General features: G+C 40.5%; 1 protein-coding gene across 4 annotated transcripts in view; it reads left to right on the forward strand.

Annotated features, from left to right (window-relative positions):
- The window catches only part of msrb3 (methionine sulfoxide reductase B3), a 97,354-nt gene that overhangs the window by 46,337 nt on the left and 32,946 nt on the right, over positions 1–18,071 (forward strand). For all 4 annotated transcript variants that reach the window (XM_033038236.1, XM_033038235.1, XM_033038234.1 and 1 more), the window contains one exon: positions 1,204–1,232. In XM_033038236.1, coding sequence (XP_032894127.1) covers positions 1,204–1,232 — 29 coding nt within the window. The remainder of the gene's footprint in view (positions 1–1,203; positions 1,233–18,071) is intronic.

Below are 18,071 nucleotides of genomic sequence, written 5' to 3' on the forward strand. Positions count from 1 at the left end.
CTGGTTTTGAGATACTGAGTTTCAAGATACAAAAATTCTTAACATACTCAACTAATTAGCAAGTTTTCAGAGGGTTTGTGCTTGTAGTCTGATTTTAACCTGCAGTTCACTAATGTATCAAAATACCAGTTAAAAAATGGATCAGCGATATTGTATTGTCATAAGTGGAAGGTAACAAATGAAAAATAGTTATACAATGAAATTCTAAACTCTATGGATTGGATGAAGTTCAAGGGAAATATTTGAAAAAGACGGTGGCACAGCGGTAGAGTTGCAGCCTTACATGACCAGGGTTCGATCCCGACCACGGGTGCTGTCTGTGCGGAGTTTGTACGTTCCCGCTGTGTGGGGTTTTTCTGAGATCTTCGGTTTCATCCCACACTCCAAAGACACAGGTTTGTAGGTTAATTGGCTTGGTGTATGTATAAATTGTCCCTAGTGTGTGTGAGGGATAGTGTTTATGTGTGTGGGGATCGCTGGTCGGCACGGACTCTGTGGGCCGAAGGGCCTGTTTGTGCTGTATAACTAAACTAAACTAAACCTTTATATATATTATAAAATGTGTGTGTGTGTGTGTATATATAAAAGTTTACATATAAAAAACATGTTATTCTTTTGATTAGTTCTTAGGTGGTAAGGTAGGAGAATCACATCATCAAATCTTGCTTTTAAATCTTGCCAATTCATTCTCTCAGTGGTATCTTGTAAGGATGTTGACTGTTACTGGGATTCAGTGCTATGAGCTTAAGACAACCATGATGTCACCATGGTATGAAAACTGATAGGGGATCTGTCAAATCTTCTATTAGTTTTCATTGTACTACCAGTGAAAGTTGAGCAGGTAAAGAAAGGTAGTTTCATTGAATGCAGTGTATAATGACAGCAGAAAACTCATTTTCACTCCCTTCATGTGAATTAGCTGGGATGTGAATAGATGTGCCACAATTGACTAGTGGCTGCCTGCTGTTCCTTTCCATAATAGAACTTGTGCAACTACACTGGCCTATGTTTTGTTGCCAGCAGGAATCCCGTGGAAGAACAGAGAAATCAAATGCATTAATTTCTGAGTTTCCGCAATTAAATGTGCATGTGTGCATTCCATAGGCTGCTCTCGCTCCGAACTTCTGGCCATTGTACATATATTTATACGTGCATATAGTGTTCATCGTTGAAAAATGAAGTCATTTTTATTTCATTTTGCAGGTCTGAGACCAAGTTTGACTCTGGGTCCGGTATGTATAATTTTTTGATAATTCTGTGAGTCGACGTCAATTTTATTCTTGTCTAAACTAGAGAAAAGCAAGACAGTGAAGCTATGCAATAACAGACCACAGGGATGGGGGGTGGGGGGCGGGGGAGAGGGAAAGGGGGCATTGGAGGTTTAGGGGTGTCAGACAAGCGGAAATTCGCCGGAAAGCTGCAGAACACCCGGTTTCACACGCGGCGTGCCAGGGACAAGCTCACGCCACCTTTATATAGAGGTCTGTTATTGCCAGGATTTACTGTAATATTTAAACATTTAAAGCATTGATTTTTTGACGTACAAAATTGTGTCAAACATTCAGCCTGACTGCTGCTTTGTATAGTGTTGGCTAGATGTCACACAAACGTTTATCTCATTCAAAGTAAGTAAAAACAGCTGTTGTACAGCCATGATCACAAAGGGCCCAAGTTTCCTGGTGTTCCACACTGCTGATAGAAATGGTACAGTAGGTCTTCGTTGTGGGAATTTGTAAGAGGGGTATATAGCTATCGCATAATCAGGATTTTGTGGTCAAGGTTTAAGACGATGAATTCTATCCATTTAACTTTATTCCATTGTCATTGATATCGTCGGGAAAGATGGGAAGAACCTCACCCAAAAATCTGTGACATACTTTGAATTTTATTTGGTATAATTTTGTCCAATGAGTGCAGATGTGACATCAACATGTTTTTGTGGAAGGCAATAATATTGCCTCAAATGTATTTCCATTGCCACATTTCATTTAGCCTCGCATGCAATATATATACTATTTATATGTGGCAGATTAGGATAACAGAATTATTCATCCAGGGTCCTTTCATTTGTTTTGGAAGTGTGAAAGTATACCAAAGAATCCATCTGCAGAATTTGAAATGCTTATGCACAGCAGTCTCTTTTGCAACTCTTTAATTCCACATTTACTAATTGCTGTAATATAACACAAAAATCTTTTGTCACAGTATCTTAATGTGTATCATTATAAATATACTAGCAGATACCGTGTAGTGTTGATGACTATGTCAGAGTTCACAGCACATTATTCAGTATAGTATTGCAGCTTATCAGAGCTACTGAATTACAGTCAGTGAGTTGAGTTGCTCGTCCTTTGCTACTGATGTGCGAAATTCAATCCTCCAACCTAATTTAATCCTTCCAAACCTGAGGTGCACTAGAAAAATATTTAAATGCGTTGACTCCGAACCATTGGACAAGGGCTGCCAATTGATGTCCAGCCATACTTTTGTTTAAATGAATGCCATTCACAAAAAAATCGGAGAGAGGAAAAAAAAGTTACTTACTGACTTTTATCCTTCTGAATTGTGTGCAATTTTACACTTATTAAAAAGTTTCAAAATCAACAAATCGTTAATGAAATCATGATTGATGACTGCACTGAAAACATTACACAAGGTTTCTGGTCACATTTCAAATCTACTAATGTAACTAGTACCTCAGTTAATTCAGTAGAGCTTCCAGCTTTGCAGATGGAGTGGTGATAATTAATTGCATTAATATTTTGACCTAATTAATAGAAATATCAGCATATTCCATCATCAGGATCCTGCAAAGTGATCTCAAAATGTCAGCGGTTGCTGTGATAGAATGCTGGATGTTTTGTTATGTATTGAAGTTTTAGTTGGAAAATCCCGTGAAAATGAACACTTCCATCTAAGTTCTGATATAAATTCAGGCCCGAGGGGAGAACATTTTCTGAAATACCAACTGAAGAAGGGTTTCGACCCGAAACATTGCCTATTACTCAATAGATGCTGCCTCACCCACTGAGTTTCTCCAGCATTTTTGTCTACCTGAAATACCAACTCTTTGGTTTGGAGAGGGCAATCAACATTTAGTAGAATGCGGTCAGGAGCAGGCATTCAAAATCATTAAAGATTTGTGCCCGAAAATTCAAATGGTTTGTTTTTGGAGCATGTGGATCTTTGTTACACAGTGCAACTGAACTGAATGATTTCAACGTGCTAGGCCCATGGTTTTAGATAGTTTACTGAGTTCTATAGTGCAGGGCTCTAAGAGCTTCCACGAGGCAGGCTTCTGTACAAGTAAAGTATCGCAGGCTACATCTGACTAGGCAATTAAATTGTTCCTGGTTGCACATCCAGTTAGTGCCTCTCCCCTACTCAGGCACTAACACTTGTTGTGCTGGATGCTGTTCTCTTAGTTTAGTTTTAATTTAGTGTAGTTCAGAGATATAACGCAGAAACAGGTTCTCCGGCCCACCGGGTCCACGCCAAGCAGCGTCCCCGCACATTAACGCTACCCTACACACACGAGGGCTAATTTTACATTTCTACCAACCCAATTAACCTACAAACCTGTACATCTTTGGCGTGTGGGAGGCAAATATATCGGAAAAAAACCACGGGGCGAACGTACAAACTCCGTACAGACAGCACCTGTACAGACAACGGTCTCTGATGCTGAGAGGCAGCAACTCTACCACAGCGCCACCATGGCCACCTTCTTCTCTTACTCCATGGCATTGTTAAGGTGCAAAGCGGATTGGTTATGTTGTGCAGGTGTGTAGCAGGTGATGAGTGTGGAGGTGTACTTGGAATGTCCCACAGTACACTTCTAGACCAGTGTAGGGTGACTGAGCCGGCCATTCCTTGCCAATGTCCTGGTATTGCTGTAGATTTCATCGCAGCATTGCTGAGCCAGAGATGATGGAGCATCGCCATGATTCTAAATTGATGAAGTAGCAGGTAGCTCTTTCCCCACAGGAAGGCTGGCAAAATGGACATCACAGTAAAGTGGTGATGTTGAGCATCCTGGGGAGCTGGCATTGGACCACGAGCAGAATCTACTCATGGCAATTATGACTGAATTGTTTGATGAGTAGAAGCCCAAGTGATTCTCGAAGGTCATTGAATTATGAAGTGCCACATGAGAGCACTGTCCCATTGCTTGAACTTTAACTCTCAGTATTGACAATTCCACCCATTGGATTAGGCTCATCTTACGTTTAGTTTTTTAGTTTAGAGATGAAGTGTGGAAACAGGCCCTTCCCCCACCGAGTCTGTGACGACCAGCGATCCCCACACATTAACACCATCCTGCACACACTAGAGACAATATACATTTATATCAAGCCAATTAACCTACAAACCTGTACGTCTTTAGAGTGTGGGATGAAACCGAAGATCTCGGAGACAACACATGAAGGTCATGGGGAGAACGTACAAACTCTGTACAGACAGCACCCGTAGGCAGGATCAAACCTGGCTCTCTGGCTCTGTAAGGCAGCAACTCTACCACTGCACCACCTTGCCACACTGCTGTGCTGAGCTTCCTAGCACTGTAGAGAGTATGGTACTTGCCAGGCATGGCTACCTGGAATGGTACGGGGTAAGGAAGTTGACTGACATTTAGTGGAATCTAAACATGAGGTCTGTCTACATCATATCTCTGTGCAATGAGGCAAGTGGGGAGTATTCCATCTTATTATTGACTTGCACATTTGCAGATAGTGGAAACGTTTTGAGGATTTAGAAAGTGAGTAACTCATCATAGAATATTTTCAAGCTTGTAGCCAAAGTAATTATATGGCCACTTACATTAAAATATTGGTCAATGAAGATCCCCTAGTTGTTGTTGTATGCTAATTTGGCTTTGGTTATTCCATGGAGAGGTGGTAAGACACCCTTGTTGCTCATGGTAAAAGGCTGGAACCTGTGTGGCCCGTTTGCTACTTGCCAGTTATCAAATCAAGCCTGAATATTGGCCAGATCTTGTAGCATTTACTTGGCAAATAGGCTGCCATCACTATCTTGGCAATGATCGTTGAACAAAAACTCAACAAAATGAAAAGCATGGCTTCTGGAGTAAACCATAGAGTAGATATATTGCACCAAATATCTTGCTCCCGAAAGCCTCTTTACCACTTAAAAAACATCTGAAGATTGATGGAAGATTCTGATTTAAATAACTGGAAATAACTTCAACTCTTTCAAAGTTTCTGCACCCGAACCTCAGAATTATCCAGAGACAGTGGTCTGCTTGCTTGGCATTTCATCCTCTATTCTAAACATCTACCTTTATGCCCCTGTCCCACTTAGGAAACCTGAACGGAAACCTCTGGAGACTTTGCGCCCCACCCAAGGTTTCCATGCGGTTCCCGGAGGTTTTTGTCAGTCTCCTTACCTGCTTCCACTACCTGCAACCTCCGGCAACCACCTGCAACCTCCGGGAACCGCACGGAAACCTTGGGTGGGGTGCAAAGTCTCCAGAGGTTTCCGTTCAGGTTTCCTAAGTGGGACAGGGGCATAACCGTTTATGTGTTTCCATGACCATTGACTGCACTCTTTATAAGAAAAGCTAAAGCAATTCAGCTCTTACTGCAGTGCCTCTTAAATATATGACTTAAAAGACAAGGGCAGCAAGTTTGTATGGAGCTGTTGCTACCAAATCACTATCTAACAGGTCAGATCATGTTGGAACCAGCCTGTGAGCTGCCGTACATGCTTGCTTGCACCAACTCATTTCATGCAGGATAAGCCAAGTCCTCCTCCACATCTGAAAACTGTTCAGTAAAGTGGAATGGACCTCGTTTATTAAAAACCGAGCCTTAAAACTGTTTGAGCAGACTTAATTTTTTTTTAATTGTCTGTATATAAGTACTAATATGAGTATTTTTTAAAGGTACTTGAAGACAGTACTTGAATCTGCAGTTAGTTTTTTAATCAGTGTCGGCAACACCGTTTGATGGCTGGTGTAAAGCTAAGGTTGGGGGGGGGGGGGGGGGGGGGGGAGGGACTTGGCACCCAGTTCCCACACTTCCTTGCATCTGTGATCTGCTGCTGGAGTCTGGCACCTCCAAGAGCAGATCAGGAAGTCCTCTTCAGGGTGCGCTCAACTCTGACTGCCACTTTTCAGTGCATTGCTGTGGAAATTGGAGACGAGCGGAATAGGGAATGTAGGATGCAGGACCAAGGTGAGCACAAGCGGGCCCAGTACCTTGATGGAAGCATCTTCACCAGAGTGGATTACAATGGTTTGAGATGGCTGTCCACCACTATTTTCTCGAAGACAACTAATCTTGAGCAATTTGTAACATGGAATATTGGAGCAATGTTTATATAAATGCACGTAGATAAAGCCACATCATTACAAATTTGCATAACTTTATAGTTGTCACAATATGTGAGACAAAATTAGTATTGAACCAGAGGTGCAGTTCTCCAGATTATCTCAATGCTTACTGTTGCTCTAATGAGGCTCTTGGTGTTTTCCAGTCAGGTGAAAAATGTGGCTGTATTTCTTACACCTAGTCCTGTATCTCCCTGATTTTGCAGCTTGTAAGCTTGATATTTGCTCAAAATATGGGAATCTATCTTTTGAAATGCAATATTTTATGTGACGGGCGGCAGGTTGGCACAGCGGTAGCGTTGCTGCCTTATAGCGCTTGCAGCGCCTGAGACCCGGGTTCGATCCCGACTACAGGTGCTGCCTGGATGCAGTTTGTATGTTCTCCCCCTGACGCGTGGGTTTTCTGGAAGATCTTTGGTTTGCTCCCACACTCCAAAGACGTGCAGGTTTGTAAATTAATTGGCTTGGAGTAGTGTAAAAATTGCCCCTAGAGTATGAAGGGTAGTGTTACTGTGTGGGGATCACTGGTCAGTGTGGACTCGGTGGGCCGAAGGGCCTGTTTCCACGCTGTATCTCTAAACTACACTAAACATAAACCACTGCCTCCAATATCCCAGCTCATCAGATGAAAGTACTGCGAGGAACTCCTGTGGGAGAGTACTCTGGTAGCAAACTGGAAAGTTTAACTTAATTTAAAGTTTATTGCAAGTCTGAAGTGCCTGTAGGTTAAATTAATTTTCACATTATTAATCATCAGTTTGGCCCTTCAGTATTTCAAACAATTGGCCGTTCTTCATATGTGAGTCTAAACAAGGAGTGAGAGTAGATTTTGCATTCAAAGAGAGAATCACAATTGATTTCAATCTTGTCTGCATGTGTACTTTCCAGAGGCCAGGCAGGGGTGGTGGAGGCAAGGGGGTCAATGGATGTGGGAAACACAGCTGTTTTCTCCCCTCAGTCCTCTCTAACTCAGTAATACTGAGACTAATTGAGGTGCATCTATTGCTGCACAGCTGATAGCACCCAAAATTGAGAACGAATTAGCCTGCATGACTTAGAAACCCACCAAATATTTCCCTCTGTATTATCTCTAAGGGAATATAACAAGAAAATAAATGTGACTGAAATAACAAAAATTTGAAATAAACCGTTCAGTACTTCTAGTCCTGCATACTGTGGAATGCAGTGCAATAAGAACATTTTGTGGTCATTTAGCTCTTGGTTTCTTTTGATTTGTATTTTACTGCCTTTGGTAACATAACTATCTGGAAGATAACTTTTTGATCTTTTTATCAATAGTAATAGCCAATTATACATCCTCAACAACATGCTCGCAAAGGTTTAATGTGTACGGTCCACTTAAACTTTTATGAGGAATAAAGTAATTGTAGTAAAGAATGAGTCAGTATATCTTTAAAAAGGAATAACAGGATACAGGAAAGCTTTTGATATGTGTTCACTGACCTTTTTATTCTAGCGCAGGGAGGGTTTTGGCATTCTCAATCCCATTAGATGTTAAAATGTACAACTTAATGATATTCCCCTCCTATGTATTTGTTCAACAGTCATGACTGGGGTTCCCATACTCCGACTCTGGTACATTATCGACTGCCTGGCTCATGTCACCATGCCCACCATGGATTTGGGGAGAATTGCCCATTTGTCAAAGCTGAGGTGGGAAAAGGAAGGGGGAAAACGTTTTAAAAAAAAACTCCTACTCTTCTGAATTGTCTTTTCATTTCTATTGCTGAAATTCCAAATCATGTAACTGATCTTTAATATTGAACCCCTTTTCTTGAGCTCAAAAAATGAACTCGTCATCACTCTTTATCAGAAGGCAAAACTAAATAGTTTTTTCTCCGTGATGGCAATTTTTTAACCAAATTTTCTATTTTTAATGCTAGTCCCTTCACTAACATTAAAGGACATCCAGAACATCCGGATATAAGAGCTTGTTCCCCACGGGCATAAGAGTCCTGAACCAATCACCTCTTTCACTGAAGAAGGGTCTCAACCCAAAACGTCACCCATTCCTTCTCTCCAGAGATGCTGCCTGTCCCGCTAACTTACTCCAGTTTTTTTGTGTCTATCTTCGGTTCAAACCAGCATCTGCAGTTCCTTCCTACATCACCTCTTTCAGTTTAGTTTAGTTTATTGTCATGTACACCGAGGTACAGTGATTAGCTTTTTGTTGTGTGTTATCCAGTCAGCAGAAAGACTATACATGGTTACAATCGAGCCGTCCACAGTGTACAGATACATGATAAAGGGAATAACGTTTAGTGGAAGATAAAGTCCAGTAAAGTCTGATAAAAGATAGTCATACCCCATTGCCAGAGCAGCTGCAACATACTCTTCCTCTTAACTCTACCTTATTGGGCTATTCTGTGACTGTACTTGAATAATTTTATTGCACCACTTTGGTTTGCAAACTTGGACCATTCTGCTGATATGCATTTGTCATTGTGATTATCATTGCTGTAGGTATTCTGTATATTCGGTGAGCTTCTTGTGAACCAGGAATTTCATTGCACTCTGGTGTATATGACAATAAACTAATCTGAATCAGAAGTACTCTGATTAGTAATAATGACCTTTTCACCCCTGAACAATATAGTTTGGTTTATTATTGTCACGTGTACTGAGGCACAGTGAAAAACTCATGTTTGCATGCTCTCCAGTCAAAGACAAGACTATACATGATTAAAATCAAGCCGTCCACAGTGCCTGGATAAAGGGTACATTTAGTGCAAGATAAAGTCTGATTAAAATCAGATTAGTTCAAAGGTCTCCAATGAGGTAGATGTGAAGTCAAGTCCACACTCTGACTGATGAGAGGACCATTCAGTTGCCCATTAACAGTTGGGAAGAAATGCTCCCAGAATCTAGAAGTATATATTTTCAAATTTCTAGATCTCTTGCATGATAGGAGAGGGAGAGAAGAGGGAGTGACTAGGGTGAACCTGGTTCTTGGTTATGCTGGCAGCCTTGCCAAGGCAGCATGAAGTGTAGATGGAGTCGATGGAAGGGAGGTTAGTTGGCATGATAGTCTGAGCTAAGTCCACAACTCACTACAATTTCTTGCGTTTCTGGATGGAGCTGTTCCCAAACCATGCTGTGATGCATCCCGATAAAATGCTTTTAACAGCGCATCTGTAAAAGTTGGTGAAGATTGTTGGGACATGCTGAACTTCTTCTGCCTTCTAAGGAAGTAGAGGTGTTAGTGTGCTTTCTTGGCCATAGCTTCAATGTAGCTGGTCCAGGACAAATTGCTGGTGACATTTATTGCTGGAACTTGATGCTTTAGACCAAGTCTACTTCAGCGCCATCAATGTATACCAGGGTATGTGAACAGCTTCGCTTCCTGAAGTCTCCTCAATATCTTCCGTTCAGCTGAATATTTAGATTTTTCTCAGAGGTATACAATTCTATTGATGCCACCATTCTCTAATATCTCACCCAAGTGGTGACGGTTCGATAAAAAAAGTCAAGAAATTAGTGCTCTCTGCATCAAATTGCTATGTTCCAACCATCTATACTAATTAGCTGTGATCGCTTGACTCTATTACTCAGATAAGTACTGTATGAAATAAATTTGGAATCTTCTCAAGATAAACTCCCAAACCCTTGTAGGCTATAAAGAACGTAGAAATATGGGTGGTAGTCCGAGCCTGTATCTTTTGGAGCAGTAGGGGATTGAATATACAATGGAAACTTGGGAGTGCATTGAATGCATTGCCATTGAATTCTGAAATTGAGTTATACATAGATACACAGACAATAGATGCAGGGGAGGCTTCGAGCCAGAACCACCATTCAATGTGATCATGGCTGATTATCCACAGTCAGTACCCCGTTACTGCCTTCTCGCCATACCCCTTGATTACACTAGCCCTAAGAGCTCTAACTAACTCTATTGAATGCATCCAGTGAATCGGCCTCCACTGCCTTCTGAGGCAGAGAATTCCACAAATTCACAACTCCCTGTGTGAAAAAGTTTTTCCTCATCTCAGTTCTAAATGGCCTACCCCTTATTCTTAAACAGTAGCCCCTGGTTCTGGACTGCCCCAACAACGGGAACATTATTTCCTGCATCTAGCGAGTCCAATCCCTTAATAATTTTATATGTTTCTAAAAGCTGCCCTCTCATTCTTCTAAATTCAATGAATACAAGCCCAGTGGCTCCATTCTTTCATATGACAGTCCCACCATCCTGGGAATTAACCTTGTTAACCTACACTGCACTCCCTCAATAGCAAGAATGTCCTTCCTCAAATCAGGAATCCAAAACTGCACACAATACTCCAGGTGTGGTCTCACCAGGGCCCTGTACAACTGCAGAAGGACCTCTTTGCTTCTATACTCAACTCCTCTTGTTATGAAGGTCAGTATGCCATTAGCTTTCTTTGTCACTGCCTGTTGTACCTGTATGCTTACTTTCAGTGACTGATGTACAAGCACACCCAGGTCTCATTGTACTTCCCCTTTTCCTAACCTCCATTCAGATAATAATCTGCCTTCCCGTTCTTGCCTCCAAAGTGGATAATCTCACATTTATCCACATTAAACTGCATGCATCTGCCCACTCACCCAACCTGTCCAAGTCATTCTGCATCCTCATAGCATCCTCTTCACAGTTTACACTGCCACCCAGCTTTGTGTCATCAGCAAATTTGCTAATGTTACTTTTAATTCCTTCATCTAAATCATTGATGTATATTGCAAATAGCTGCGGTCCCAGCACCAAGCTTGCAGCACCCCGCTAGTTACTGCCTGCCATTCTGAAAGGGACCCGTTAATTCCTACTCTTTGTTTCCTGTCTGCCAATCAATTTTCTATCCATGTCAATACCCTACCCCCAATACCATGTGCTCTAATTTTGCCCACTAATCTCCTGTGTGGGACCTTATCAAAGGCTTCCTGAAAGTCCAGGTACACTACATCCACTGGCTCTCCCTTGTCCTAACATTAGCTACCCTCCAATCAACAGGAACTGATCCAGAATCTATAGAACATTGGGAAATGATCATCAATGCGTCCACAATTTCTAGAACCACCTCCTTGAGTATCCTGCGATGCAGATCAACAGGGCGTGGGGATTTATCCGTCTTCAGTCCTGTCAGTCTACCCAACACCATTTCCTGACTAATGTGAATTTCCTTCAGTTCCCCCATCACCCAAGATCCTCTGTCCCCTAGTACATCTGGGAGATTGTTTGTGTCTTCCTTAATGAAGACAGAACCAAAGTATCTGTTCAACTCGTCTGCCATTTCCTTGTTCCCCATAATAAATTCACCTGTTTCTGGTGAATTCAAGGGGCCCACATTTGTCTTAACTATTTTTTTTCTCTTCACATACCTAAAAAAAGCTTTTACCATCCTCCTTTATATTCTTCGTTAGCTCTTCTTTTCTCCCCATATTGCCTTTTTAGTTACCTTCTGTTGATCATTAAAAGTTGCCCAATCCTCTGGCTTCCTGCTCATCTTTGCGATGTTATACTTTTCTCTTTTATTTTTATATACTGTCCTCGACTTCCCTTGTCAGCCACAGTCACTTCTTACTCCCTTTAGAATTTTTCTTCCTCTTTGGAATGAAATGATCCTGCATCTTCTGGATTATTCACAGAAACATCTGCCATTGCTGTTCCACCGTCATCCCTGCTATGGTCCCTTTCCAATCAACTTTGGCCAGGTCCTCCCTCATGCCAACATACTCCCCTTTGTTCAACTACAATACTGACAGTTCCGATTTTACCTTCTCCCTCTCAAATTGCAGATTAAAACTTATCATGTTATGGCCACTACCTCCTAATGGGTCATTTACCTTGAGTTCCCTTATCAAATCTGGTTCATTACACAACACTAAATCCAGAACTGCCTTCCCCCTGGTAGGCTCCAGTACAAGCTGCTCTAAGAATCCAACTCGGAGGCACTCTACAAACTCCCTTTCTTGGGGTCCAGTACCAACCTGATTTTCCCAGTTTTCCTGCATGTAGAAATCTCCCATAACCACCGTAGCATTACCTTTGTTACATGCTCATTCTAACATGTTATCCAGGTTATTATTCAAATTTGTGAGTTATGATGGAACACAGGTGAATAACAAGTAAACTTTGCAATATACCACCCTGACGTTGGAGGAGAACGTGTAGCAAGTTAGCACATTCCTCCTGTGACCACGTGGGTTTTCTCCAGGTGCTCCATTTTTTCCCCCTGTATCTTAAGTTTTTTTTGTTGCTTTCAATGCAATGCAATATAAATTACACTGAATAGGTTGTTTTCATGAAAGTGGTCAATGTTAATTTTAGATTACTCAGAGATGAGGTTGCCTTCATCTTGCATCTCTATAATTTACAGTAAATAATTAATTTGTAAATGATAAAATAAGACTTGCCCCTAAAGCCCTTCAGTGAAAAGATTATTTTCCCCGAACAACTGCTGATGGGAATTCAGAATTTAACGAGTCCTGTTTCCTAATCTTTTCAACCTTAGTGTTAGGCTGTGCTTTGTCCCATGAACTCTGTTTCTCAGATTTAAAAGCAGGAAGGATGTAATATTTATCTAATAAAAGTCTTTGCTCATTTTGATCAAACTTTCTATAATCATCCAGATATGAATACATTGATGAATGCTGGTAGATATTATTGTAAAAAAAAAAATCAGTTTTAATAAAATTATTTGAACTTTGATAAACTTGTCAAAATATAAAATGTTACTACAGGTTCTTGTTCCGTTAATAATATGACCTCTCTTTTGTTCCATAATAAAGACATCAAAACACTCCCATTGTGCATTATTTCAAACATTTTAAAAAATTTGATACGAATATTAAAACTTAACAATTTGAAAGAATATCTGTTATTGGTAATGATGATTTCATTGAAATATCAAATTAATTTGTAAACTGATACAAATTTGGTGACTGGATGTGCTAAATTAAATGTGCAAATTAAAACTCAAGTATTTATTTTTTAAATACTTCCATACATATTTATGTGACGCATTTAGTTCACAGTTGCTAATTAGGAGTTACATTTCACAAGTGTGCCTCTGGGAGTTGGGATATTGAAATTGTAACATTGTATCCTTATACATATATATATACAAATATGCATCCTCCTTGATTAATGTGTGGGTTCAGGAGGAAGGACGCTTGATATCTTTAATACTAAACAATTTCACATTTGTTTTGTGAAACCATTTTGATGCCATGCAGCAAAGTTTCCTCCTTGACATTGGCAGCACTCAACCATTTATACTCAGAACATGGTTATGCATTGTCATGGGAGTTGGAATCTTGGTGAAAGGCCACCGTGAGTAGAATTTAGTCCCCAGATGAGGTTACCATCAGATCAAGCATGATCTTATTAAATAATAGAGCCTATCTGAAGGGCCGAAGGGCCGAAGGGCCTATCCCTGCTCCTAATTTGTAGGCTCATATGTTGTGTAATGTTGTCTTTGAGTCTAACTATGCAGAGCAGCAGTAGGTTATTTAGCCCTTCAAGCTTGCTAGATGATGGCTGATCTGTGACCTAGGACCTAAATCAGCCTTTATTGCTTACCCCACAATAATTAGGCTTTAAAACATATCTGTGATTCATGGATTTCAAATGAGCGTTTAATCCAACCTCACTTTTCATTTATGGAAAAGATTCCCAATCTTCCATCAGCTTTTTATACATGCTAGTCTTTCTATACTGCAGTTCTGTTTAAATTATTAAAAACGGTTTTTTATCCTCCGTATTCTAGACCTTCAAATGTAAAGACCACCATTCTGTTGCTTTTTTGATTGATTTTCACACTTGTGCATGTCATAATGATCCCCAAACATGGACTCCCAAGTCTTTTTGGAGTTTTGTGTTTTTTCATCGTTTAGAAAATACTGCTCTGTCCAATTCTTTGTTGTTGTTATTGTTCGTGTCATTTAGCCATTACTTTGCACAATTAAGTGCATCCAACAATTCCGCATTCATTGTAATATAATTACAATATCCTGTAACGCTTTCCCCGATTTCTTAAGTGTGCTTTTCCAATTTGTCAGTTTAATGTACTGTTAATAAGATGGAGAATTAAGAAGCAAAGAGGAGAAATGATTTGATCATTTTGTACATGACGCTTAGTGAGTGGGACTGGGGGTGGAAGAGGTTGCAGTCGGAGAAATTTTAAATAAGAAAATGTCATCCCTATTCAGTATGAAGCTGGCTTGGTACTAGGAATTTTCCCTCTATATCTCAGGAAGGAGGAAATCGCCCAGACTCATGCACTTGATTATAGCTATGTCCTGAGAAAGCACATGTGGGAGGAAATCCACTGAACTTGGTTACAATTTCCCCTGTGATCAATGAGCTTATCCACACTTGTATCTGGGTTTACCAATGTAGATGAAACCGTCTGTGTAAATAGTCACGGCCCTTGACATGGGGAGGAAGAGCAGAAGAACTAGCAGATTTTACCTGATGAAGGAAAAAAATACATTTTCCTCTTTAACTTTTCTACTCAACTAAACGGGCTTTTAACTTGATGAATGCACATTCTTGACTGCAGTCTCTGGATTGCATTAAGATTCAAAGCCCTGGCCAGATCTGTCTCTGAACAGGGCTCAGGAAAACTAAAGCAATTCTAATATCCAACTTCAATCACAGATATGGCCCACAAAGCCTTCTATGGAATAAATAAGATTTTCCCTCAATTTTTCAGCTAAAGATTGGAATGAATGCAGGCTGTTCATTGTTCAATACCATTGGCATCTTTGGAAAATAAAACAACAAATTAAACACACGCTGCTAAGTGGCAACATTTGTGTCAGACAATGACCATTGGCCAACATGTCCCATCTACACTAGTCACTCCTGCCTGCGTTTGGCCCATATCTCTCCAAACCTGTCCTATCCATATATTAGCCACTTATTCTCACATTCAACTTTTTTAACATTACCAAACTACACCATCAACACCCTTGGAGAGACTTGAGAGATTGGTTGGGGGGGTCAGAAAATGAGTAATTCCACAGGCCAGCAACTCTCTTTTTGCCAGTCCCAGTGCTCAAGTCAAAATTCCTCGCATGGATGAGTGCAGCTCCGACACCAGTCAAAGGTCAACATCATGCCAAACTGCAGTACTACCTGTCGTGCTTGTGTATGGCTTGATGGTATTTGTGTTTGATGGATCTGATTTAATTGGAAAGCATGGAAATTATTTTTGCACTATATCTCAGTACATGTGATAATAATAAACCAGTTGGACCACTTCACAGACCCAGATCTCATGGGTATCTCAGGGGTATCAGCCACTTGTTCTCCTTCTTCACAGTATACAATTCTCTCAAGCTCGGGGATCAATCCACCGTGTCCACTATGCACCAACTAGTTGAGTACATCATAGAAAGGTACGCTAGAGAGCGTGCAGAAAAGATTCACAAGGACATTTCTTGGACGTGGGCTTGGGTTATGAGGGTAGGTTAGATAGGCTGGGACTGTTTTTTCCTGGAGCAAAGGAGGCTGAGGGGTTAGGCTGGGGGGGGGGGGGGGGGTACAGATGAGGTGAATGGTCACATGTTCTTTCTCAGGATACTGTAGTCTAAAGCTAAAGCGCATAGGCTTAAACTGAGAGGGGAAATATTTAAAGGAAGCCTGAGAGCCAGTGTGTATGTGGAATGAGCCGCCAGAGGAAGCATAGAGGTGTTTAAAAGACATTTTGACAGGTGAATGGATAAGAAAGGTTTGTAGGGATAGGGGCCAAATTCTGGAAAAAGGGACAAGCTCAGTTAAGCATGTTGGTCAGCATGGACGAGTAGGATTGGAGCACCTATTTCTATGCTGTATAACTCTATAAAGTGACTGGGTTCATTGGCACCTTGTTCATTATGACTCAGCATGGCTGCAGTCTGGACCACGTACAAAATTGTGGCTAACAGAATTGCTCAAATGCATAACTTGTATCATAAGTAGAGTGATGGTGTCAGGTGCCTGGGAACTCCTGCATGTTCTGCTCCAAGTCACATCATCCTTCCGTGGAAATCTATCACTTATCCTTGTTTAAGAAGGAACTGCAGATGCTGGAAAATCGAAGGTAGACAAAAATGCTGGAGAAACTAAGCGGGTGAGGCAGCATCTATGGAACAAAGGAGATAGGCAACATTTCGGGTCGAAACCCTTCTTCAGAAACCCGCTGAGTTTCTCCAGCATTTTTGTCTACCTCCTATCACTTATCCTTCATTGTCACTGCGTCTAAATCCTGGAATTCCCTCCACAAAAGCATGATGAGAGTATCTTCACCACGTGGGCTGCAATGGATCAAGGAAATTAAACATTAGCAGTCTAATTTATGTGCACTTTAACAGCCAATATAATTTAAATTATTAAGGAAAGTAATCATGTAAATAACGGCTTCTAAAAATATCTGCTGTTCTTGCGACATGGCTGGGGTTATTTTTATTCTAGAATATGATTTTTAAGGCAGATCAATCTCCAAGGCATTTTCAACCACTGACTTGGAGATACATTAATAACATCTAATGCATCTCCAACATTGCTGCAGTTACAGATTACAGCTTCTTGTGCATAAAATGTCACTTTTGTTCTTTCCCAAACTTGTTTTTTATATTTTATCTGACAACAATTCAAGAGCTGTATATTTCTTTCATAAATTCTAATGCAGTTTAAAGAAAAATACACAGCCTAGATTTGTGTAGTCAATTCTGCCAACGTTACTCCAATAATGACCTCTCAGACCAACCTTCATGCAGAGCACAAAACTGGAAGAGCCTTTTAAAATAAGTTTTATTTATAAAAAGCTTTTGCTGTTATCACATTTCAACATTGTGGTTTATTTATGTAAGACTATTGTAAAATTAATGGGTTCCAGGGACTGGAGTAATAGGAAGTGATAACAGTCATCTTAAAAGCATTCTGTTAACCTAGACTGTAACAAATGACTACACATTCCAATAACTGATGATGAGGAAGGCGGTGAGGTGGGGGGTAGTGGGGACGATTTACGGGTTATTGAAAGAATCTGACATAGTAGAATGATAATGAGGACAATGAAGAAATCTAAAATAGTGTTTTTTATAACTAGTAAGAAAAAATAGACATTTAAAGTCCTGTCTTGCGACAACTTCATTCTGAAATAATAATGTGACTTTGCAATTCAATGAGTGATTGATTGAAAATCATAAAATTCCCATTTTTAAAAATGTTTGGTAGCAATGGACTAAAACTTAGTAACGGAAAAATATGCTAACTAGCCTGCTTGGTGGTTTGCAGAAGAGTGGCTTTTACATACAGTAGAGGAAATTCGGGAATGTTCGTCTAAACTAACCAGACCTAACTAGCTCTAATTGACACCCGACCTATAAGTCATTTTGCAGATTGAGTCCATGAAAATCACATGTATTAAATAGTCCAAGCACAGGCCTGGTCTGTGGAAGAGACGAACATGAGCGGGAATATTGGCTGGAGAAAGTGACACAACTCCTTCACTTCCTTGGAAAACTTTGAGGTTCCGGGCACGTTGACACTCAGGGAGATAGGACCATGGTTCCAGATGGCTCTTGGCCCTCATATCTATATCCTTAAATAGATACAACATTTTAAAGGGTGCAGCGACGTTTTATGTATAATCAGAATTAAACCAAGATGACATTGTAAGTTGGTAAATGGTGGAACGATTAGAGAGTGAAATTTAGAGGAAGTTCACATGGTGTAAAGAAAGAAAATGAT

This window comes from Amblyraja radiata, chromosome 19, assembly GCF_010909765.2.
Source record: "Amblyraja radiata isolate CabotCenter1 chromosome 19, sAmbRad1.1.pri, whole genome shotgun sequence".
NCBI classification, from domain to species: domain Eukaryota; kingdom Metazoa; phylum Chordata; class Chondrichthyes; order Rajiformes; family Rajidae; genus Amblyraja; species Amblyraja radiata.